At 31.9% G+C, this 26,846-nt stretch overlaps 3 protein-coding genes across 3 annotated transcripts in view; all 3 read right to left on the bottom strand.

The window, feature by feature from the left end:
* The window catches only part of LOC139512604 (golgin subfamily A member 1-like), a 32,764-nt gene extending 22,357 nt beyond the window's left edge, over positions 1 to 10,407 (bottom strand). The window contains exons 1-5 of the mRNA XM_071300328.1: positions 10,284 to 10,407; positions 3,433 to 3,532; positions 2,509 to 2,618; positions 1,987 to 2,077; positions 458 to 532 (exon numbers count right to left, since the gene is read on the bottom strand). Of these exons, the coding sequence (XP_071156429.1) occupies positions 458 to 532; positions 1,987 to 2,077; positions 2,509 to 2,618; positions 3,433 to 3,514 (358 nt within the window). The 5' untranslated portion in view covers positions 3,515 to 3,532; positions 10,284 to 10,407. The remainder of the gene's footprint in view (positions 1 to 457; positions 533 to 1,986; positions 2,078 to 2,508; positions 2,619 to 3,432; positions 3,533 to 10,283) is intronic.
* The window catches only part of LOC139512619 (nose resistant to fluoxetine protein 6-like), a 499,632-nt gene that overhangs the window by 82,616 nt on the left and 390,170 nt on the right, over positions 1 to 26,846 (bottom strand). The gene's annotated exons all lie outside the window — the stretch shown is intronic.
* On the bottom strand, positions 15,689 to 23,960 carry LOC139512623 (uncharacterized). The gene is made up of 5 exons (XM_071300368.1): positions 23,794 to 23,960; positions 21,518 to 21,829; positions 19,522 to 19,905; positions 16,852 to 16,956; positions 15,689 to 16,320 (listed from the first exon to the last, which is right to left on the bottom strand). Exons 1-5 carry the CDS (start codon positions 23,849 to 23,851, stop codon positions 15,833 to 15,835), a joined length of 1,347 nt encoding a protein of 448 aa, XP_071156469.1. The 5' UTR covers positions 23,852 to 23,960; the 3' UTR covers positions 15,689 to 15,832.

The raw sequence follows: 26,846 nt of genomic DNA, 5'->3' as shown, positions 1-26,846 counted from the left end.
ATTCATTATTATTCATCAGATGCCAATTTTCTTGGGTTTCGTGGGTACAGGTGAACTACAAATTTAAATGTTCAACAAAATATAAATTTCTATAAAGGTGTATTCAGACTTTGCCAGAACCACAAAATCACATATCCAAGAAAATGCAAGGATTCCACAATCCACGAAAATTGGTACCCACGAAAATAAATGAATCCACAGTATACTGTGTATTTATTTTTGTGGTTATCAATTTTAGAGGCTTGAGGAAAACTTGCATTTTCATAGTTATTTGATTTTGTGGTTTTGCCAATCTCTGCATACAAAGACTATAGAAACTCTGTAATTTGGTGAACATTTGAATTGGTGGTTAACCTGTTCCCACAAAACTCAACACAATTGGTTTGAATTATAATGAATCCATAATAATATGCATACAAAAACCCAAAGTAAAAATAGAATGAAGTAAATAATTAACCTGCTTCTTGACTCTGTAATGATGATTCTAGTTTTTCTATATTTTTGTTTTTCTCCTTTATTATTGCAGCATATTCTACAAAAGAAAGCAATTGCTAAATTCATAAACATATACAAATGTATGAAAAAGCAGTAAAAAAGATAAAATAATTTCTAATAATTGTTTCATTTTTTTTATGCATGCAAACACTGCAATCTCTACAAAACAATTATTTTTTCCATTTGTTAAGGATCATAACTCTGGAGCCATTAAAATGATGCCACCAAAATTCAAACTTGATCTGGGTTTTGTGGTAATACGCATTTTGTATAAGTTTCATAACATTTAGTTGAGGCAAACTAAAGTTGGAGAATGGAAACCAACTTTGGGACGTACAGACAGACAAGAGCAAAATCAAATTCTCTCTCTGCTATGGTGGGGGCATAAAAAGTGTGAAAAAGTAATTCCTTGCATGAATTTTCACACCTCAAATCACAAAATGGGTTTGTACTGCTTATGTATAAACTTATTGGTTGCCATGATGTTAACCAATGAAATAAGATATAAAATAAACTTATCATACAGGAATATTTAATAATAATTTAATTTTGGATATAACACGTCTTCTGATTGGCTGACGTTATTTTGATATCAGCCCATAGACATAATTTAGTCATGTGACCGTGATGTCATCAACGTTTTATCATGGTTTTCTTCGGTTTAAAATGGAATTTAGAATTAAATTCTAAGAAATGACTGTAATATTTTTTCTGTCTATTCGAATTAACATAAAAAATGTGGTGCACACTGTTAAATAACCTGCTGTGCATGTTATTCAGTGTGCACCAAATTTTTTATGTTATTTCTTCAGGAAAAGAAAAAATATTACAGTCCTTCCTTAAATATTTTCTTGTACCATCTCATGGAGGGTGACAATGCTCCTTTATGAATATGTCTTTACATACAAGTCTTTCGTGGACCATATGAGACAAAGTACAACTAGTGTAAAATATATAGTTTTGATTTACCAATCACTTCTCTTATACATTGTACATATATGTTTAGTTAAGATATGAGTATACAAGATTTATTTAACTAACAAATAAAATCAATGAAAATATCACACACTGCATTATACATTAGTTTCAGACTGCTGTAAAATTGAGATATTATCTCAATGTTTTCATACCATTTTTTAATTTACAATATATGCAGTACAAAAACTTCCCATTTTATACCTGTAGATCTACATTGAAATCCTGTAAGTCTGTCTAATTAAATGCTACATATATTTTTTTTATTTTTTCTGTATTACGTTTCATTCGATATTCAATATTTTAGGCAAATTGCATATTTGGTACTTAGTAAATCATGCATTTCTTTTAAAACTAATGCTCTCTATAACATATAATATACTAAAATTGAAATTGAATTGAAGTTCTGTGGAGAGAACTGGTACTATACATAAAATATAATTTCCGTTTTCTACATCTTGGTTAAAAACTAATGCAGAAATTATTATCTTAATATATATGTAGTTTATTTCTTACCAGTTATTTTTCCTTCAAATTTTTTACATTGTTCTGTTCTTTTTAGCAAGGATGCAAGAATTTCTTCTCTTGAACCACCTGGATCTCGAAGCTAGAAGCAAAAGCAATAAAACTACAACCTACTTTCTGTACATGTTTATAACTATTTGCTTCAGTGAAGTCTTGTTATAGAATAATATTATATAACTGAAACATTTTTTTTGCAGGAGTGTAGACTAATGTTATGTCATTTTGTAGTTAATCACCTGTTGCAAAATATCAACGAATGCATCTTAAGCCAAACAAAGTAATACACTAGCACTAACCCTACCTACACTTATTTTTAGTGCCCACTATGACACATTCTAGAACAAGCACTGTTAAAATCAGACTGATTCCCTAGAAGTAACCAGCTAAAAAATGATTGTAAAATAAAATGAAATTGTCTACCTACCAACTCTGGTTTTTTTTCAGAATGTAAGCGGAAACACATGCATTATTTGTTTTAGCCTTTTCATACAGATCGATATAATCTATACTCACATCTTCTCGTGAAGCACCAAACGGTGTAGGAGACTGTAAAGCAGAACTAGAACTATCGGATTCATATCCACGATGATCTTTCCATGAAGGACTTTGCACTGATGAGGTTCCTACAAATTGATATGGAAAAAAAAAGTATTTGTAAAGGCATAACAATATTTTATTCAATAGTGAATGTAATTCATTGGCAAGCAATAACTGCCTTTGACAGAACACCACAATCTCAATGAAATGACATAATCTTTGATCAGAAAATTTTGTGACCTATTCCCATTCTGCAATTTTGGTCAAACAGGTTTCAGTTTATGTCATGTCAGACTTTGTGTTTCAGGATCCTAGGACTTGACACTACTCTGGAGATTAAATAGACTTGTATGATATAAGAATAGTCCAGAACCAATCCTTTATATACTCCTAGGTAGTAATCAATATTTTGTCATAATCAGTTTCTTGAAATATTTTTCAACATAAAATTGTCATTGAAAATGTGCACAGGCTTGCTTCCCTCTGAATTTATCATCTTTATGTAATAGTGAGGACATGATAATTTCTGTAATCTCCAAAGAAATTTTTCATTCACTAATTAGACGGTTTGCTTAGTAACAACTTGTTGTTTGTTGAGAAAGTTTATGTCTTTTGTGATTATATAGGGAATCACTGAAGCATAACTGGAGCTGGCCCCCAAATAGTCAGTCAGTGGGACCCCTCTTATAAAAATTACTTGATCCTCCACTTGCATTTTACTATATCTGTGAATGATTGTTACATTTAGTGAAGCACTTCATAATATTTTGATGATAATCAGTGTATATGAATTTTGCAACTACATATGTAATGCCCCATTAAGGAAGGAGAGACATTTTGTGACTTTCAATGCAATGAGCAAGAAGATTTACAACATTGTGTGAATAATTCTCTGTTTACCTTTCAGAGGACTTAATGTTCTGTTTCCATCTCCAGCACCTCCATCCTGCTCTTCTATTTTCTTTTTCAATTTGGCAAACATTGCTAATTGTGTATATGGCTACAAAAAGAGATGAAATGCATATAGTGTAATTATAAAAATGTATAAACTACATTTAAAACTGTCCACTAAGCTGCACTAATATCCTTTGCGTTGTGGATTGAAGTTTTATTTTGATACCATAAACAATGGTGCAAGAATTGTGATGACAAGGTCAGTTATGTAAAAATGTATAGGTTGATAGGGGCATAATTACAGTATCAAAAGCTAAATTGATTTGCACATCTTCATACAGGGATCCCACAATGTACAAAGTCTCTTGTACATTTGTAGATGTAAACAAGTAAAAGAAGTTGTTATGAAAAGGGTAAAACATTCTAAGTTTCTATACATTGTATCTGGATAAACAAAATAAAAATTCCTTCGCATGGTAATGTTTTCAGACAAGCTGTTTCCTACATTGTATATCTTCACTCCCTCTCCCTGGTCCCCAAAAAAACATAAATTAAAGGGTGATAGACATAGTGCTGGAAAAATCATTTGTTGTATTCTAATAATATATATCATAGCATGCCTGAAAGTGTCCCTCCTTATAAAACAACTTCTAGATAATTAGTTTTGAAATCATATGTCATAAATCAATTTTATACCTAATTACACCTTATGTAAGAATCCGGGGTTTTGATTGGTTAATAGTCAGTGTATTTTTCACCAATTTACTGTTATCAAATGAATATCGTTCATTTTTAACGCCGCCGGGGTATTTGCTAAAAGGATATGCCTTTTTTACCCTCTCTGCCGTGGTATTTGCCAAAAAATACTCTATCCGACTGGACGCTTGTAACGTCACGATCATCAATGCGTTTTAGTACATTAACATTCGGTGTAATTAAACAGATATATCATGTTATTGAGGGGTATTTGCGAAAAATACCAGTCTTGAGAATGAATTTCCCTCGCCTTACGGCTCGTGAAATTTAACATTCTCTCGACTGGTATTTTTCGCAAATACCCCTCCTTAACATGATATATCTGTTCAAAACTACCTGATCCAAAAATCATTATAAGCCACTAGTCCTATGGACTAGCAAATAACATGTCATTAGATTTTACTATTTAAAAATATTTTAACTACATGTAATCCAAGAAAATTTCATCAATCACCTAATTCTAGCAGAATCAACTAAAAGGGTTTTGAGGCATGCTTCCCAATGTAAACTTATGTTGATAGGTTAATAAAGTAGGGTTTGTTTTTGATGGTAATTATTCCTCATTTAAAAGTCTCTTTTATGACCAGAAATGTGTTGCTGTTTAAGGCAAAAGGTCAGGTCAAAAATAAAATAGATTGCATAAACTTCAGAACTAAATGTATTTTAAAATTGCAAACCTGCATTAGATGTCTGACACAACAAGTTAAAAATATATAATTTTTAGGTCAAGTCTGGACAATATGGCCATTTTGGAAGCCCTTGTCCAATATTAAGTAATTCCTTGTTTTGACAGCTCTTCAAATGTCTGTTAATTTTGTGCATGCCATTTTAAAATACAGGTAGAATTTTATGCTATGAACGAAATAAAGTTCAGCTAGAGCCAGGGTTTCCGCTGGCGGTCGCCATTTTCACAATTTGCGAAAAAATAATGATTGTGACGTTCAAAAATCGTCATTGGCGAAAGAAATATGTATAACGATTTATTTTCATCCATCTTGTTTACTTTTTTTCGAGGTTCTCTGACTTTACCTAATCAGACAATACTCCTAATTCACCTTGATCAACTTGTTAAGATTTTGACAGAAAATCAATAATCAACAGATTGCATTTTATAACTATTGACAACAAAGGACTAATTAATAAAGGTGTTGATTGTATTGTTTGGCAAAATGATATGGTTAAATGACGTCTGTCACATTTCACATAAAGGATTTACCACTTTGCGACCCACGTGTTTGAAGCAAAATTTGGACACCTCTTCTCAAGGTTGGCAAAAAAGTGGTTAATACTAGTATTGACCATGCCAGTGGTAAATACAGGTAATTACCGGGAAATACTGGCAAATACTGGTCGACTGAAATTTTAAGTGGTCATTACTACAAATAAACACTCTCTACCTGGTCAATTACTATTAATAATGGAATACAGTAAGAGTTTAAATCATTTTTTATGCTTTTTATTTTTATTTCTATTGTCAATTCTTAATAAACAGTGATTTAATTTACATTGATAAATAAGTATACACAATATTATAATAAAAAGATGAAAAAAACTGTTTTGTCCCTGCTTCAACACTGTTCAAACTTTCCATTTCCAGCATAAAGACGGTTTTTGTCACACAGTTAAAAATGCAGGAGGTATTTTATTGTTTATAAGAGAGTCTTCAAATATCTGTTTTATTACTTTCAACCCATGTACTGTCAACATTTATTGGGGGCTGTTGTTTTAGTAATTAAATTTTCACACCTGGCAATCAGGTAATAAGTAAAAAGATACATGTAACTTCATTTACCTGTAGTTTTATTACTTTTATTCTAATTTCCTGTAAAATCATAAATTTTAAATAAAAAATATATTGATTTATAAACTTTGAAGTATAACATGTCAATTTTTATATATCTAAAGTATGAAATATCACAATTCATAGTACATGTTACTAAATATTAAATCAGTAAGAATAAGTGTTATAAATGAAAAAAAACATGCATAAAGATTAAAGTTTAAATGTATTTGACTTTTTATCAAGTTTTTACTTCAATTAATAATAAAAACAACAATGAAAATTTCAATTGACCAGTATTTGCCAGTATTAACCACTTCTGGAATACATGTATTGTCCAGGGCGATAAATACTGGGGGTGTGGGGTGAATACCGCCAAACCTTGCTCCTCTCCTCTCCTTCTCTTAATGATAGTCTAGAAAAGGAAACTGTTATTATGGCGAATAATGTTCTAAAGCAATAACAATCTCTGATTTTAACTTTATCCTTTGACTTTAATATAGATATATGATTTGAGTGGTTATTTTAAAGTCGTTCACATACATGTGTCAGTGACACACGTGTTTCAAGCATAGTTTTATTTCTCAACTTCTTCATTTACGATGGTCTACAAAAGAAAACTGTCATTATGAAGAAATCTATTCAAAAGGTTTGGAACAACCCCTTAAATGAGAGTAATCATTATTTCCGACAGTTAGTCACCTTTTATGGAGACAAAAACTATATTCATAACTAGAGGCTCTAAAGAGCCTGTGTCGCTCACCTTGGTCTATGTGAATATGAAACAAAGGACACAGATGCAGTGTTCTCCCCAGGATTTTGGGATAGCACCAGGGTAATGCGTGTCGAAATGATTTGTACAATATGTCATGTCGCGTTGCATCGCTTATTTTTTCTTCTTGTTAGTTTTTGTGCCATTACCTTTTTGTCTTTTGTTTTGTTTACTGTGTTATGTAGACTTTGGGTAAAAAAAAAATACTGGTAAAAATAAAGTAAATCAAACAGTTTGTATACTTTAATATCTTTTAAGAATAAATAACAGAAAGCACTAATAGTCTTTAAACTAGTCACTTTTTATACTTTGATCAAGCCAATTTTGTCCTGATACTTGTATAGTTACACTACACATTCCTCATTTTTGTTAGATTACACCATAACAATTAACTTTAAACAAGATTAAATTTTAATGTAGAACCTTTAGTAAATTAAATACTATTTTCCATAGCTTTAGACATGATTCTTTTAGACCAATAAAATTGTTGTTAAAATCATTATTGTGTTATTTCATGATAGACATGAAAAGTATACTTGTATTATCTATGTGGACACTCGTGAAAGGATGTCATGTCTAGCTAAATTCCAATCATTGTAAATTTATTTTGTAAAAGTTATTCATTACTCTTCTTTAATACTACTCAACTATAAATCAGTATACATCAAATGAAATGGAAGTTTTTAACGACCTTGACTGGCTATACAGCCCTTACACGGTCAATAGAAGTATAAATGGATATACTACATATTTAATATAATATGTCTGTGCTTTAATAAAAGTATGATTGTCAAAAATAATTTGCAATATATTTTTGTTGGTATATTCAAAGAAAGTTTTTATCCTTGAGGTAACATCCTTACATAATTTTGCATTCAATTTGTACTTTATTTCTATTTTAAATGATGGATAATATTTTAGGAGCACATTTTTGTAATAAGCTAAATCAGGGGAAGTAACTCACGTTTTAAAAATACGCAAATCATTTATGACCAAAGTCTGGAGTAATAGAGTTTATTAACAAATGTCTGCTTGTCCCTCAAAAGTCTCATAAGTCTGTGATGATTAAGTTATGATCTCTTAATCAATTAAAACACAAGAATCATGTACATCGATTAAATCCAATCATCAAGGTTAACCTCAAAAGGTAAATCGATCACGTGGTGTAAGCAATCTTCGTTGTCAGAACTGGATTGAACTGGTTTGAACTGGTCAATTTTCATCTGAAATTTTATACCACACGGGAAGGTTTACCGTTATGATTTTTTTTACCGAAAATTTTAGCACCACGGTGAAAAATTATACATCGCGGCAAGAACGATACCACCACGGTAGAAAATTATACATCGCGGGCCCGTGGTCCTTTAAAGGCCTGGGGAGAACACTGAGATGGATTCATGACAAAATTGTGTTTTGGTGATGGTGATGTGTTTGTACATCTTACTTTACTGAACATTCTTGCTGCTTACAATTATTATAATGAACTTGGCCCAGTAGTTTCAGTGGAAAATGTTAGTAAAAATTAACAAATTTTATGAAAATCGTTAAAAATTGACTATAAAGGACAATAACTCCTTAGGTGGTCAATTGACCATTTTGGTCATGTTGACTTATTTTCAGGTCTTACTTTGCTGTACATTATTGCTGTTAACAGTTTATCTCTATCTATATAATAATATTCAAGATAATAACCAAAAACAGCAAAATTTCATTAAAATCACCTATTCAGGGACAGCAACTCAACAACGGGTTGTCCGATTCATCTGTAAATTCCAGAGCAGATAGATCTTGACCTGATGAACAATTTTTATAGCATGTCAGATTTGCTCTAAATGCTTTCGTTTTTGAGTTATAAGCCAAAAACTACATTTTACCCCTATGTTCTATTTTTAGCCATATCAGCCGTCTTGGTTGAATGGCCGGGTCATCAGACACATTTTTTAAACTAGATACCCCAAAGATGATTGTGGCCAAGTTTGGATTAATTTGGCCCAGTAGTTTCAGAGGAGAAGATTTTTGTAAAAGATAACTAAGATTTACGAAAAATGGTTAAAAATTGACTATAAAGAGCAATAACTCCTAAAGGGGTCAACTGACCATTTTGGTCATGCTAACTTATTTGTAAATCTTACTTTGCTGAACATTATTGCTGTTTACAGTTTATCTCTATCTATAATAATCTTCAAGATAATAACCAAAAACAGCAAAATTTCCATAAAATTACCAATTCAGGGGCAGCAACCAAACAACAAGTTGTCCAATTCATCTGAAAATTTCAGGGCAGATAGATCTTGACCTGATAAACAATTTAACTACAATTTAACTCATGTCAGATTTGCTCTAAATGATTTGGTTTTTGAGTAATAAGCAAAAAACTGCATTTTACTCCTATGTTCTATTTTTAGCCATGGCAGCCATCTTGGTTGGTAACCCGGGTCACCAGACACATTTTTTAAAACTAGATACCCCAATGATGATTGTGGCCAAGTTTGGTTAGATTTGGCCCAGTAGTTTCAGAGGAGAAGATTTTTGTAAAAGTTAACGACGGACGACGACAACGGACGCCAAGTGATGAGAAAAGCTCACTTGGCCCTTTGGGCCAGGTGAGCTAAAAAGGCTTTGGATTTTTTCAATCGAAATAATAGCAAGCTGAACTAACTTAAAAGATAATAATTATAGACAAATCTCGTCTGTACTAGCCAAATTTCACAAATTTAAAGTTGTAAAAAATCATATCATGAATGATGGTTAATTACATTTTTTGGGTAATCAGTTACACCCCATGGTTCTATTATTTCCATAGGAAAACACGTGAGACATTCCAAAAATATATAGGTGCTCTTATCATTGGAGGAACATTACACAATCTGTCTACACACACATGGCGGCACGAAACACAATCTGAAATCCATCTGATGATATCTAAACGTATCGAAACGAAGTGAAAAATATCATGCACCGCGAGGGCGCTTACATAAGTCACTCTATGCTTCATTTCTGGTCGATATTCGCTACAGGCGCATGGTGCACATCCTTCCTGATTACTGCATTGTGGATATGAAGAAATCAGATAATGCACAAAATCACCAGACACTTAGACACATGGCGGATCACTGTTGTATGTGCAAACAGTTTAATGTTTACATTTTTTGTATATGTACTTGTATTTATTTAAGAATTGAATGCTTCTTTTTATAACTTTATTGGGGTGTAAAAGCGTTGACCGAAGTACATTTTGTATGAAGCGTGGAAGCGCTTCATTCTAAAAATGTGGCGCACACGGTGATTGCTTTTACAACACTATGAAGTTACATGTTATATTTAAAGTTGCTTTAACGAGTTCGTTTAAGCTCATGACTTATGTTGATTGTACATAAGAGACGACTTTAAAATAAAATGTATACATACTACTTGCAGTTTTTGAGGAAATATGGAAAATTTAAATATTTATCAATATCAGTTCATTGAATCATGAAATTGACGATACAAAGTCTTTACATTAAATTACTTTTACAAAATAAATGTATATTTTTTTCTGCCTATTCATACCTAATAAATGTCATCGTAAGCATATAAGGAGGACATTTCTTATTTATCAACCCGGATCGCCAGCTTGGCAAATCTTTACATTTCAGTTATCTTCTCCTTTTCTACTTCCGGAATTTCAAAATGTGACCAGTTACCGATATTGACTTACATATATACACAACGGACTGAATTTTAGATATTTATTAAGGGTCTGAATGGGGTGTACAGAATATAGGATATATATATGGAGAGGAAAAATAAAGAACAGCGAAAAATGAGCAAAAAAATAAAAAAATAATAAATAAATAAATAAACAACACAAAGTAGAATAATGGGGTGCAACAAAAGTAAATGTGGCAAATAAAAAAAAGGCAGTGGCTATTTGACCGGCAACGGTAAAATAGCAAATAATTGCTATTTAGCCGGCGCCGGCAAAATAGAAAAAAGGCTATTTTGCCGGCACTGAATAAAACGGTTGATTGATCATAAAATGTGCTTAGTAGAGAATTAAAAAGCTAAGTAATAAATCAAAATCATAAAAAAAAACGTCTCACTGGAATCAAAATGTAAGAATAATAATTAAATATCTAAATTAATAATTCATTTAAAAAAAAAATATGAAAAAATCCATCATGTACCTGTATATGACTTAGTACAAACCTTAAGACAAGTGGTATATTTCAAAAGAAAACTGTTACAGCATTCTCAAATGATTCACCTGAATATAAATATCAGAGTTGGAATAAAACTTTAATATTTATAAAGTCTACATTAAAACAAAAGCAGAAATTAAGGCCCAAATGACATTGGACTTCCAAAAAAGCTGATAAAAAAAAGTAATAATTTGTCAAGTTTGCCATTTCATAAGAAAAGTTCCAAAGAAAATGGATTCCTTATATTAGAATTAGCAAAAAACTCTGTTAATAACATTTTAATAACCAAGGAACAAGTTGAAACAAGACCTGACTTTTTAAGTGCCTCTTGTTTGGACTCAATTATAAACATTGATCTGATGAACAAATTTTGTCAAAAAGATGCATGGGAAGTTATGCAGAGCGTATTTAAAGAGAAAAAAAAATCCTATATACATATGTACACATGCCGCTGATTCAAAGGAAGACAGTGTAATGTGTAGTTCCTGTCTGGAGTAACAACATTTATCATGTGCTAGAATGAAACAACTTTGAAAGGCAAAACAATGGTTTTATAATAACAATTGCAAATGTTAAATCATCCTTCTATTTAAAATTCATAGCAAACAAGTTTTGATATTGTCTTTTTTCCGACGTAGTCGGTATAGTTTCGGTTTGTGCCCTTTGAACTTAAGGACGCTTATAACTATGGCAACAGAATACGCATGCTCGAAAAATCCTTTCTGTGATTGGAGAAAATTCTGTCATGGTGGGTGATTTGGTTGTGTTTGAAAAAACGTCTCGTTAATTATATCGTGATGGAAAGCAAGTGAAAAACTATAAATATTTGAACTAGATCTTACAAAGATTTATATTTTTATTAAAATAATTGTTTCTCCAATAGCTCTTTGCATCCATGACAGCTGTTTATTCGGGACAATTAAATATAATTTTTAATGTTTACTTTGTTGTACGAACGTACATGACTTTTAGAACGCACCTACACATGTGAGATTTCCGCGGGGTTTTGGTGAATGTAAACAAAAAGATACGAGGACCGAGAATACTGAACAAAAACAGAGAACACGTTATTTAAATGGTAAATCGCTTATTTAAATATAATCGCATATTCACAAAACAATTTGTAACGTTCTTTTGTTGTTAATTCATTGATTTTTAAATAGTTAGAGCATTGTTGTTCACAAGATGAAGGTAGTCAACGGGCGTTGCCACCAAGGACAAATTGTGTCAAACTATGCAGGTTTTCGGTGCACTGCAATCGCCTTCTTGTAGTTACATTCAGATGGAGATTTAATTAAAGAGGTCCTGCATCATGAAGTCATTGTGCTTCTGAAGGTTATCGAAATGATAGTTTTAAACATATACTCAAATTTAAATACGTCGGATATCTTTTTTAAAGATAGTTCTTGTTATGATGCAGTTTTACATAGCACTATTTTTATCACATGGCAGGATATTCAAAGTTAAACTCAGTATAGATTTTACACTAACAGATATCAAAATCAACTTTTTTATATATATATTTTAGAAAAAATATATTTAATAATGATTGTATTAATATTATTAATGTTTCATTAATGTATTAAATTTACTATTTTGCCGGTGCCGGTCAAATAGCCACTGCCCCCCAAAAAGGCATAAATTCTACATGTAGACTACAGAAAAAAAGCATTTTCATTAGAATTTTAAAGAATGAAAGTAATTTTTTTAAGCTAAAAAATGACATAAAAATGCAAAGAATCCAGATACAAGACAGTGGTTATTTCATTTTTTTTTATAATTTGGTATTCATTTAGATACCATTTTTAAAACAAAAACCAAACTACCAAAAAGAGATTTTAAACGAAACACATGTACAAAATACATAACATTAGTAGGGCTGTTAACATGTTACGATTGCAGCTGATCGAAATTATGTTGTGAATCGTTGACTATTTAAAGGTACTTGATGATATGGATGGGTGGTGCTTAATTCATTCCTATATATTTTTTATATTTTTTTCGCTCATTATTTATGTAATCATTTATCTTAAAAAATAATGGTTAACTTTATTTCATATTATTACCCAGTTCTTAAGTTTTTGCAGTCATTCTTTATATTTTTGCACCCATTATTCTCGTTTTTTCTCTAAAAAAAAATTGCCCATTTTCTGTTCTTTATTTTTTGCCCAATATTCTCTATTTAGTTAACCTCGCACTTGTCGTTGATCCGTGTTATCAGTGAATGTATCTAGAATGAGTTAAATCGTGTGAATATATGCCTATCTTGCTATCTTAAACACATTTCGATGACTACTCTATTAATGTTTACAGTGATTATATGATAATTTCTAACCAAGTTGACAAAATCAAGCTAGCTTGTGTAAAATCTATCATATCGTTATGTTGTCCAACTAGATTTACACATCTATCATTTAAATTTAGCTTAACCTTTTTAAAGTTTTCCTTCGAAGGTCTGGAACATTCTCATGGTAAACTTCAAAGGTAGACGTATTTTAAATGGAATAAGTCAATGGAAAGTACTGACCGAGAAAACTGTTTCTTACATGTGATATGTTTTCCACATGTGGAGCAGGATCTGCCTACTCTTCCGGAGCACCTGAGCTAGTTTTTGGTGGGATTCGTGTTGTTTATTCTTTAGTTTTCTATATAAAAAAGAAGATGTGGTATTATTGTCAATGAGACAACTGTCCACAAGAGACCAAAATGACACAGACATTAACAACTATAGGTCACTGTACGGCCTTCAACAATGAGCAAAGCACATACCTCATAGTCAGCTATAAAAGGCCCCGATAAGACAATGTAAAACAATTCAAACGAGATAACTAACGGCCTTATTTATATAAAAAAAAAAATGAACGAAAAACAAACATGTAACACGTAAACAAACGACAACCACTGAATTACAGGCTCCTGACTTGGGACAGGCACATACATAAATAATGTGGCGGGGTTAAACATGTTAGCGGGATCCCAACCCTCCCCCTAACCTGGGACAATGGTATAACAGTACAACATAAGAACGAACTATAAAAATAAGTTTAAAAAGGCTTAACTCATCAGATGGACAAAAATACAAGTGGACGTGGACGGGTTCTTATACATTCCGACACAAAAAGACAGCAATGAACAGATCTGAGAGTATATATATGTTGTGTCATGTGTACTATTGTTTGTCTGTTTGTCCTTTTCATATTTAGCCATGGCGTTGTCAGTTTATTTTCGATTTATGAGTTTGACTGTCCCTCTGGTATCTTTTGTCCCTCTTCTACTGTGAAATTGTAAATATGCAGATACTTGATGACAAGGATGCTTTTGGCAATGAAATCTTTGTTTTATATGGAAAAAAGATACCAATCTATTATATAAAAGTGTAGTAATTTTTATAAATTTACTGTTTGCAAAAGTATGAATCATTCTAAATACTAAGGATTTTCTTATCCCAGGCAGTTAACATGAGCCGTATTTAGCATAACTTTTTTTGAACTTTTGGTCCTCAATGCTCTTCAACTTTGTTCTTGTTTCGGCTCTCGAACTTTTTTTTATCTGGGCGTTACTGATGGGTCTTCTGTGGGCTTGGCGCGCGTCTGTCGTATTCAAATATAGGCCTGTGACTTTTTAATAGCTTTTATGTGTGTGTTTCCATGTCCTGTATGTTCTCCCATTTATTTGTATTGTACAAAAATGTAGTCCTATCATGTAATGTTGTCATTTTAATGTTATATTAAACATTGCCATACAAGCGGGATGTTTGGCTAGCCACAAAACCATGTTCAACCCACATTTTTTTCTTAAATGTCCTGTACCAAGTCAGAAAAATAGGTATTGTTGAATTATAGTTAATTTCTGTGTGTGTTGCGTTTTATTGTCGTGGTTCTCCTCCTATATTATATATGAGTGCTGTTTCCTTGGCAAGGGTTACGACCCACTCCCGTACTCTCCTTGGGTAGCGAGGTTGGCAATTATATCACATCTTCTTTTTTATATTACATGTTTACGGGGAAAGTGTAAAAATCAGATAATTACAATATAATCTCATATAATTATTTGATTGTAAACAATATATGTCAAAGTTCATTTAATTGCGCCAAATTAATCGTTTTATCATTTTTACTTATGTATATCTACAAAATGATCGAAGTTTACAAAACTTTTAATTTTGGAACTACAAAGTGTTTATCTACTTTAGGAATAGATTACCTAAGCTGTATTTGGCAACACTTTAAGGAATTTTTGGTCCTCAATGCTCTTCAACTTCGTACTTTATTTTGCCATTTTAACATTATTTTTTATTCGAGCGTCACTGATGAGTCTTTTGTAGACGAAAGCGCATCTAGGGCAAATATAAAATTTCAATCCTGAATTCTATGATCATCTTATTTTCTTCCCCGTTTATACATTTAACCGATTACTAATATCAGTTCTATTTTTTTGTATTTTTTGCAAGACCAACATTCTGTATTTTCCTCCACCAAACATGACCAAGATGGAATCTACAAGACCTACTGCCGACGTTTAGAAACACATAAAAAAATTAGAAGATGTGGAAGGATTGTCAATTAGAAAGCTCACCACCGGACCCCAATTGATATAGAAGTTGTCTCGTCAATTTTAAGCATTCGTTTTTCAAAATCTAGACCGTTCAACGTCAGGTTAAACTTCTTGTAACTTTCATCAAGTAAGGAAAACGTTTTCTTGTAACAAGCCAAGAGCTGATTATGAGGATAACTTTCAAAATATTGATGTCATATAGCACTGTATTGAAGAAAGTTATTTGAAATATTTTAATATGACTTTAAAGGGAGAAAATACAGTTTTTCTCGTCAATCTTGATTTAACATGTTTTTACATATTATGAAAAGACTGTAATATATTGGATTGCAATTGATCAATTACACAGGTTCTAAAGTTCCATTAATTCGCTTTCTTCTTATCCTTTTTACTTAGACGCTTTTTTCCCTTTCCTTTAACCCTTTTTTTCCCCTTTCTTCTTTTATTTGTCTTCTTGCATTTAGATAGATTATCTTTCTCACTGCGACAACACTTGTTGCATCTTTTTATAAACTTCTTTTTACATCTTGTTGCATTTGAACATTTCTTGCATAGCTTGTCTAATCGTTTTCCACGTAGGTTACACCCTTTCCGTCTAGGTTTGGGACATTTATTTGGTACAACTTTTCCTTTACAGCATTTTCTTTTGCATTTCTTTCCAAGCCTTTGTCTCTTTAAGCACTTTATACAGAAATCATCCAAGATGACAGGGGCTTTAGTTGATAGTGGTGTATATGAAACAGGCATTTGTGTAGAAATATGATACAGTGACATCATTTCTTTACAGGCTTCGTCTGGGTCGTGGTCTTCAGCAAGTTTGGATATTCTTTTTTTCTTCAGACAAAAGTCATCTAAAACGAAATAAATCAAGATGGAATCGTTACTAGCTTAAGATAAATTATATAAACCCCAGTCGTGAAAAATTGAAGGTATAACTTTACATATCTATTCTAAGAAAGACTCAAAAGAACATACTTTAGGAGGGAGACAAACATTTAGATGTTTTAAGAAAGGACCATATCTATAACATTTTAAGAAAGACACGTATCCCCTTATTATAGGTAATCAGCAAAAACTTGACATCAATTGTTTAAGGTTGGAAAAGAAAATGTACACCACTGAGATAAGCATAAAGAGGATGCTCTGCACAGATGTATAATACATATGTCTACATAGTATGCGATGATCGAAATTGATAGACATTCATGAATGATTTATTACATTTAGACATGAAACTCGTCTTTTAAAATCACATCAGTTATAAAATATTTTGTGTCTTCTCGGTTTTGTAGTCAAAAGATGTCATATTTGGTGTTCTTTGTTCTGTTTTTGTCTCTGACCTCGTATCTTTATTTTTCTATTATACGAGTTATCTAACTTACGCGTCGTTGTAATCATATCAACTGGTTGGTTAGTATGGTTAGCTGTTGATATTAGCCCATCACATGCCGACATAGTTTTTGTTCTTCTCTCTCCATCATTCAATCCTGAAATTATCAGATGAATCACATAAAAAGATATAGTAAATGTGGACAATATATGTATATCAAGTAGATTGTGCAGATTAGGTCATACAGAAAAATGTTAAAATAAACTAGAGGCTCTTAAGAGCCTGTGTCGTTCACCTTGGTCTATGTGCATATTTAACAAATTACACAGATGGATCCATGACAAAATTGTGTTTTGGTGATGGTGATGTGTTTGTAGATCTTTATGTATTGAAATTCTTGCTCCTTACAAATTTCTCTTTCTATAATATACTTGGCCCTTATATATTTTGTAAAAATTAATGAAAATTGTTAAAAATTGACTATAAAGGGCAATGACTCCTTAAGGGGTCAACTAACCATTTTGGCAAGTTGATTTATTTGTAGATCTTACTTTGCTTAACATTATTGCAGTTTACAGTTTATCTCTATCTGAAATAGTATTCAAGATAATAACCAAATATGGCAAAATTTCTTTAAAAATTACCAATTGGGGGACCGCAACCCAACAACCAGTTGTCCAATTCATCTGAAAATTTCAGGGCAGATAGATATTAACTTGATAAACAATTTAAATGCTTGTCAGATTTGCTTTAAATGCTTTGGTTTCAAAGTTATAAGCCAAAATCTACATTTTACCCCTATGTTCTATTTGTAGCCATGGCGGCCATCTTGGTTGGTTGACTGGGTTACCGCACACATTTTTTGAACTAGATACTCTTATAATGATTATGGCTAAGTTTGATCAAATTTGGCCCATTAGTTTCAGAGGAGAAGATTTTTGTAGAAGATGACAAAAATTTACGAAAAATTGGTAAAAAATGACTATAAAGGACAATAACTCCTTAAGAGGTCAACTGACCATTTTGGTCATGTTGACTTATTTGTAGATCTTACTTTGCTACACATTATGATGTTTACAGTTTATCTCTATCTATAATAACATTCAAAATAATAACCAAAAACTGCAAAATTTTCTTAAAATTATCAATTTAGTGGCAGCAACCCAACAACAGGTTCTCCGATTCATCTCAAAATTTCAGGGTAGATAGATCTTGACCTGATAAACAATTTAATCTCTATCAAATTTGCTCTAAATACTTTGGTTTCAGAGATATAAGCCAAAATCTACATTTTATCCCTATGTTCTATTTTAAGCCATGGCGGCCATTTTGGTTGGTTGACCGGGTCACCGAACTTATTTTTATAAACTAGATACCCCAATGATGATTGTGGCCAAGTTTGGTTAAATTTGACCCAGTAGTTTCAGAGGAGAAGATTTTTGTAAAAGTTAACAGACGACGACGACGACGGACGACGGACGCAAAGTGACGAGAAAAGCTCACTTGGCCCTTTGGGCCAGGGGAGCTAGAAATAGGGATAGATAGGTCATAAGATAACATATTATTAAGTGAAAAACGCCACTAAACAGCAATCAGACTACCTCTCCCACCCATCACTCTTAAACAATAATTAAAGCTCTAAATGTCCACAGTCTGGAAAGGTTGCGCATACATTTAACAGACTCTTAAGGACCTGCCATCAACCCCAAATTCCTTATATACAAACTAAGATAAATAAAATCCGAAGCCACACAAATGTTAAGGAAAAAATCCAGCAACATCAATGACATAAAGATATAACTGATAACATTCATACATTTTAGTGCTCAGAAAATCACAGCTATCATTTTTTAACATAAAATTTTATGATCACTGTTTAAAAACTAGATGTGTCAAAGCGACATGAATGACCCCGTCCCAAAAAGTTGAAAAATCTGTAATTTCAATATCAACACATGTGGACACAAACATGATGGTAATCTCACATATAAAAAATCAGCTCAAAATCTGGAGGGGAATAGAGAAAAAATCCGTATAACTGTGATTTTCAATAATTTATGAAAGTCCGAAGCCCGTAATTTCAGCGAAAATTAGCGGAGCGGAACGAAACTTAAATTTGATATATAACTCATCATGGTTAACTCACATACCAAAAATCAGCCCAATATCTGAAGGCATTTAGAAAAAAGTCCGTATAACTGTGATAATCTCAAATTCCAAAGCCCGTAATTTCGGCAAAAATTAGTGGAGCTGAATGAAACTTGAACTTGGTCTGTAACTTATCATGGTTAACCCACATACCAAAAATCAGCTCATTATCTGAAGGCATTTAGAAAAAAAACTCCGTATAATAGTTTGTTGCGGAATGACGGAATGGCGGAATTTCGGAATGACGGAATGTCGGACAAGGGTAAAACTATATGGCACCGACAACTTCGTTGCGGGGCCATAAAAACCACAACAATTAATGTATTTTTTTCTTTAGTAAATGCAGGGACAGTCTATACTAACTAGTATAGACTGTCTTTGGTGAATGTGCCAAATCTATTTATCTATCTTAAAACACATGTTAACTTTCATATTATATTGGAAGGAGAAGGAGATTATCACAGATTTGTCTGTCAAATATTATCTGTCAACTTTGTTATTTTTGTTTGTGATTAACGTTTTCTACGGGTTTATTTTCATGAGTGAAGGACAGGTATTTAGGTTTAAACCTTACGTTTGAAGCATATAAGAAAGCCAGATCCTCCTTTTGTTGTAGCAGGATCTGAGTTAAAATGAAACACGATCTTCCTATCAGCAGCAGAAAATTCCCTATGGTAACTGTTGTTTGACACATTTACTCCATTAATACTAAAATGGTCATTGTCTTCATCTATATTCATCATGTCAACAGACACTAGAAATCGTTCGTCTGCCACCAGTTTTAAATGGATTGTTTTAGTACACCGAGCTATTAACGTTGTATCTATATATTTCGTAAATGAATCTTTGCCATAAAGCCATGGAATGTTGTAATGACTTCGTATAATTCCTTGTTTGATATTTGAACCTAGGTCTTCTTCACTGTCACAGATTTGTCCTATATATGTTTGGGGACTTTCTGAAACGAGGTAAAATATATACATAGACTATAAGAAAGGCATTTTTTACAGTAAAAAAAAACAAATGATAGGATTTTCGTGCATACAAAAGTTTTAGAATATCCTTTATCTGGTACTAGTATTCCCTTGACCATAAGTTTGGAAAAAGAATAGAACGCGAAAGAGCTTTCAAAACTACATTTAAGGCAAAGTTCGAGAGTTGCTATCTTAATTTTTGAACGATCACAAAATAAAATGGACTTTTATTTGTCTGGTTTGCAAACTAAAAGAATCATTTAAAATCGTGCCAATACCGAAGCATTGAGCTTTTTGGAACATTGAACCATACTTAGACCGTCGATATCACACGTGGCATCTTAGGATTTTGAATCATACACCCTTTGCTTTAAAAATGTGACAAAAAAGCAAGAACAAATGATTTTTTTTTATTAAAATTATAAGTCACTAAAGTGACAATTATACAATCAAAAAGATAGACAATACAATGTGTTTTAATACATCTAAGATATTGTGTAAATTTTCACATTATTAAGACTAAACAGTGAGTAGAAGAATGAACCAAATGAAACTTAAAACATTTGTTAAAATATTGATCTTCAACGCTTGATGGATTTTTAAAATTATATTTTAACACTTTTTGTATAGAAATGTAAATATGTTCCGGACCATATGAGTATTTGGACCATACGCGACCATATGAGTATATACTCGTTTGGTTATAAACGGGCCGGACCATATGAGTATTTGGACAATATAGGTATATTTTTCAATAATATGCACGAGAAAACTTTATTAAATAACAATGATTGCTACATGCAATTGTATTATTTACAATTCAAATAACATTAAATATTGATGCGAAAGTTAGTTTTCATCACTAAGTGTATTCTTGCATGGATGCGTAGGGTGACATTTACGTCCACACGGCACCATAGCTTTTCTTGGGTCCGGGGTCATTCCGATGTGTCTACGGTGAAAAAGCTCTACTAGCTCTCCAATATCGCAACATGACTGAAGTACATCATATCACCAGACAACTTTAAAAAATGAACTAGTGTCCTTGCCGGTGACGTCATTCATTTTTTTTTAAAACAAAACACGTATTTGTATAAAAAAAATATGAATATTGCACTGCTAATGCTAATTATATTAAGTTTCAAAAGTAAGCAATTTTTTAGACTCTTTATCCTGTCGACTTTTACGTCAGGTTATAGTAAAACAGTTGACTTCTTGATTAACAGTTCATTAAGATATTTTTGGAAGTTATCTTCCCAGGTCGACATTTTGTCATTCACTCGTAATAACATATCGGTAATGAAAAAAATGTGTGTTTACTATAGTTTTGACTAGTGATGAAATTTACTATGTGAAACTGCTTATTTTATTTTGTTAATCTTGTTATTACTAATTTTTAATGAAAAAAATACCTTTAGTTGTGTCTTTTTAGTGACGTGACAACTAGAAGGGTTATATGAAGAGGTAAGCATAAATGTACCCCGACCATACGCGTATGGTCGGACCATATGAGTATATACCCATATGGTCATGACCATACGCGTATGGTCCAAATACTTATATGGTCCGGAACAAATATACATGGCTTTTACTTACTTGTCATATTAACACACTGCCAATTGTGGATATAAAGAGATTCCACCTCGACAAAATATTTTAATAGTGGCGTTGTTGGGAATCTTATCTTACAACGTTGCTTCCAGTAACAGTCTGAAGTATCAACTAGGAGGTCTACCGTGTTTTCTTTATAAGATGGATTTTTGTTTCTACAGGGCTCACTCGCTGCTTTTATATCTGGTCGATATATAACAGTACCAGAGGGACAGCTGATGTTGACTCCTTGTTGCTTACATGTATCTACAGTTATATTTTTGTCGATACATATTTGCTCTGAACTAATCGCATTGGCTGTAAAAGTGAAAGTAAAATTTATATTTTAGAAATATGGCTCTTATTAAATCAACTGAAAAACATATTTGAGGATATGATCGCCGGATAGATGTTATTATAGATCGTATAAAAAGAACAAACACTGTAGAAAAAAAGCACAAATAAAGTGGAAGAAAAACATCCGATTTATCTTTTTATGAAGACATCCGAATTTTCAGTTAAACTCATTATTAATAGAGTTAAACACAAGAAGATGAGAAAAATTCAGATTTTCAGACTTTAGAAAAGTATGAAAGAAGGAAAAACCATCAAGGAACTTGAATAATGTATATAAAACACGTGTTCTAATACTTTTATAGTGTAAACCTTTATACTGCAATGTTGCACTACTGTCTCAGGTTAGGACAATGTTTGGCGCCTGTTTAACCCGCTGTATTTGTATGCACCTGTTTTAAGTCAGAAGACTGTTGTTCATTGGATGTCGTTTGTTTGTGTTGTTCATTGGAGTTTCTCGTTTCTTGTTTTTTATATTGATTAGGCAATAGGTTTTCCTGTTTCAATTGTAATATGGGACCTTCTATAGAGTACTGCTCGATGTGAGTCAAGGCTCCGTGTTGAAAGCCATACTTTGACCTAATAGTTAGCTTTATATATATTGCGACTTGGATGAAGAGTTTTCTTATTGGCACTCATAACACATCATCTTGTGTATATTTATATAAAATAAAGGAAATGTGGTATAATTGCTAATGATACAACTATTCACCAGAGTTGTAAAAGAAGTAGTATGTTTTTTTTAAATTCATGTGCCTTTTATGGTCCCTTCAATTCGGTTGACAGTTATGACTTTTCGACTCTCTACATTACTCTTCCACAAAGTTATTTCAAACACAATTTTTTTTTAAATTAGATTTAATTGGACTTTAAAAATGTGATCGCAATTTATTATTTGTTGCCAAACATAAAGCTTATTTCTGTAATTAAAAGATAAATATGCTATGTTTTTCAATTAAAGTTTGAAAGAATGTTCAAAGCGGTAAATTTTCGACATGTTGTAGGTATTCCTATGGGCACTTACTACTCCCCTTTAATCTAATGACAGACTGGTCAAACATGGTCAGAAAAAATCCGTCTGAATTCCATTATATTGTTGTATATCAACACTACTTACTGTTTAAAACTTGTTGATATGTTTGGGCTAGGAATTAATTCTCTCAATATACTGCCGAAATTTACCAAAGGGAAGTTACTTGTATAAATAAAATATAAACAGCAATAACAGTCCTTTCCTGAATATAGTTATTTCAATTTTACACGGGAAATTCAAGAAAACAATAGGACAAAGGGGATGATGTTCCTGTTATGGACTGTAGTGTTCCTTTTGAACCTTTCAGCAGTGTTTATACATTCCGTTGTCTGTTATTACGTTATGGATTTTAATGACACAACCCATGTATCACTGATAGATTATATCCAGGAATTTCGGGACCCTTTAACGCTACTATATGGTATGAGTTTTGTTCGATCATTGTGGAATGCTGTATGGTGACATATAGTTGCATACTCTATATCTACGTGAGATTTTTCTCTGTTGGATATTTATCTCATTTACTATCATGGTACACATACCATATCTTCTTATAATTGCTTTGTTATAAGAAATTTAGACACAATAAAAAATCAGTATTGTAAGAGACAGTCGTTTCAACTTTTGACAGCTTACGATTTTACAACAATTCGTCAAAAATAGTAGAATTCTACTAGACTAGTAAATATAAAGTCAAACAACAACAGCAACAGAAATTGGACACGGGTCATTGAAAAACAATAATTAAAAAAATATCGTCAATTTTCGTATTATAAAAAATACTATAAGTAATAACGAAATAAAGAAAAGTATTTGTTTGCTTATTTCACTTCGTCACTTCGTAGAAAACGTTTTTTTCCGTAACAAAAGATGTAGTGTTCATAAAACAGTTTACCTGTCAAAAGGATAATGAAAACAGACGAAGCAGTCAGGTCCATTAACAATGCTCCCATTTCATGCTATAAATATTTTGAGAATTGATTTAGTGTTATAAATTTATATATATTTATACTATTTATAAAAGAAATTTACAACCTATTCAATAAAGTTGGGATTTCCCGTGATTGTTTGAGATCACCCTTCCGTGTCAGTATAGAATGTCACGATAAGTACTGTTTCCCACCTGATCAATTGAAATTCATTATTTTTAAAATGAAAATATATCGAAAATCAAATATTTAGTATGGAAATATTAAATTTGTTTGTTTGATTGGAAGGAAGGAAAATTGAAAACAAACAACACATGTAGTGTAAATGTTTATTTATAAACATTTCAAAACTGTACTATGCCGTACATTGCAATCACAAAGGAAAGTTTTCACATATTTCCTTTCAAAGATCATTTTTTGCTATTCAATATTTTTAATTCAACGTGAGACAACACTTCAGTTTCTGAACTAAAAATTTTCAAGTTTCAAGTACCTAAAATCATATCGATGTCCAAGCATGTAATTTAAAAGACTGTGGATGCTTATGTCATGCATGTTGGCTCACGATAATTAAAAACTCTTGTAAGAAGTCAGGGATTATGACAGTTGTTGTCCATTCGTTTGATGTGCTTTATCATTTGATGTTGCCATTTGATTAGGGACTTTCCGTTTTGAATTTTCCTCGGAGTTCAGTATTTTTGTGATTTTACTTTTCTCATACCTATTACGGATTTCAACTATTTTTAAAAGAGAACGCCAAAGGAAAGTTTGCATATACAACTATATTTCCTTTCAAAAATAAGCATTTTTACTTTTCATTTTTTTTATATATATAATTCAATTATGGACAACACTACTTAGTTTCCAACTGAACATTTCTGTTTGAAGTACCTACAATAATATGATGTCCAAGCACAGAATTTAAAAGACAGTGCTTATGTGGGCTCACGACAACACTACTTAGTTTCCAACTGAAAATTTCTGTTTGAAGTACCTAAAATAATATGATGTCCAAGCACAGAATTTAAAAGACAGTGCTTATGTGGGCTCACGATTACAACCAGTAGAAGTTAAACGATATAGCAAAGATAATTATATATATATATCGGCCATTCACCAGTTACACTCAAATTTTCCCAACATTGATTGAACAATAATACAATGTTCATCTAAAAATGAGATATTGTATGATTGTCAATGAGACAGCTTTTCACCAAAGACAAAAAGATCAGATGTAAACAAATACATATAACTATACGTTCGGCTATCGGCAATTAAAAAACCCCATACCGTATAGTAAACTATAAAAGACACCGGCATAACACAATGTGAAGTAAATCGAAAGAGAAAATAAATCCATGTTAAAACAATAACCTCAACACATTGTGCAGTAGGCGAAAAAAGGGCCTCCGTTTAAAATGCTCCTGACTTTTCCTTTCAAAGATTAGCACATTTGTTATATATCTTTTTAGTATTAAAAAAAGAAACAAAACTACTCAATTGATGAACTGAAAACTTCTGTAAAAGTAATTAAAGTCATATGTTCCAAGGTGAAAGAGTGCACTGCCGGAAAACGATCACTGCTACGCAAGCACGGAACTGGATTAGTTTTGATGATGGTAAACTAGTGCAAAATGTTTAATTATAACAAAAATCTGTATTTCGTATAAAACTTATAAATATCTCGAATAAATATAGTCAATAAATAAAAAGATAAATCCCACAGCCAATCGTGAATTCGAAGTCATTGAAATAAAATACTTCATAGTTGATTCAATTTAACACTCAGCAAATTAGCATATACATAATAGTTTGACAGCTTCTAATCTTATTCCCATTTCCTCAAGTAAATTATGCTTGTTCGTTTCTATTGTCCACTAACAATACATATTTAATTAAGTAATTGAATCCACACTATATTGTCCTAATGTGTTATCGAATGTAATATTGCGGACCCCTTTTTATCATTGAATGATTTCTGAAGTTCATAACCAGGCCCTTCATCTTTATGAATATTAAATGATCGTCAACTTCGTAATTTATTTGTCATTTTTTAAATTTTATTTATAACGTCACTGATAATTATTTTGTGTACTAAATGTGTGCTTATCCATTTTTTTTTAAGTCTTGCCTCTATGTAGATTATTTTTCAAAACCTCACTATCAAAAGTAAGTACTTCACCCAATTCACATTACCTTACGTAAATCCATCTGGTCTGGTCAGAACAATAATCATCTACTTATTGATGACTGTTCTACAATAATGGTATACACAATTTTATCTAATTTAAAAGACTCTGCTCTCTATGTCTGTTTTCTTTATTCTTGTCGCATAATTATTAGTGATTGTTCAGTCACATATTAACAAGAGTTTTCATACAACGATCATGTTTCATTTTCAGTTTGGATGTTTTTGCAGAAAGGTGTTTAAATTGAAAAATAACCGCTTTATTTGTAATTTGAAATACAGTCCCCAGCAATAAATAAATAAAAGTATAATTCATAAAACTCCCTTAAGCAAAGTTAAACCTAAGATGAAGTATTATTTTTTAGACATATAGCTTCTAATATTTCTTATTCTTAAAATCCCTGACTTTCAAATATTTATAAAGTGTTATTTGCAGATTGTGAAGTGGTCGATACCTCTGCTGATGAACTGAGTGCATCATTAGCTCAATAGTCGGTGCTGTTGTACTGACATGATTGTTTTGGTTGTTTCGTTATTTTCCTCTTATAGTTGATGTGTTTCCCTCGGTTTTGATTTGAGACCCGGATTTGTTTCAGTTAAATCGATTAATGAGTATTGAACAGCGGTATACTACTGTTATTTACTGCCTTTATTGGTCACATAGCTCATAAAATAATCGAGTACTTATACATTCTTGAATTATTTTGGTTTGAGTGTACCTGATGAAGGAAGAAAGTTGACTCGGGCATACCAACTGTATACACCGTTATTTTCATGTTTTTGCCGTCGACTGCTGTCTGCCAATTTTGTTTATACTATAAATCTTGCCAG

Source organism: Mytilus edulis, chromosome 2, assembly GCF_963676685.1.
Source record: "Mytilus edulis chromosome 2, xbMytEdul2.2, whole genome shotgun sequence".
NCBI lineage: Eukaryota > Metazoa > Mollusca > Bivalvia > Mytilida > Mytilidae > Mytilus > Mytilus edulis.
This window is presented reverse-complemented; position numbering and strand designations above follow the sequence as displayed.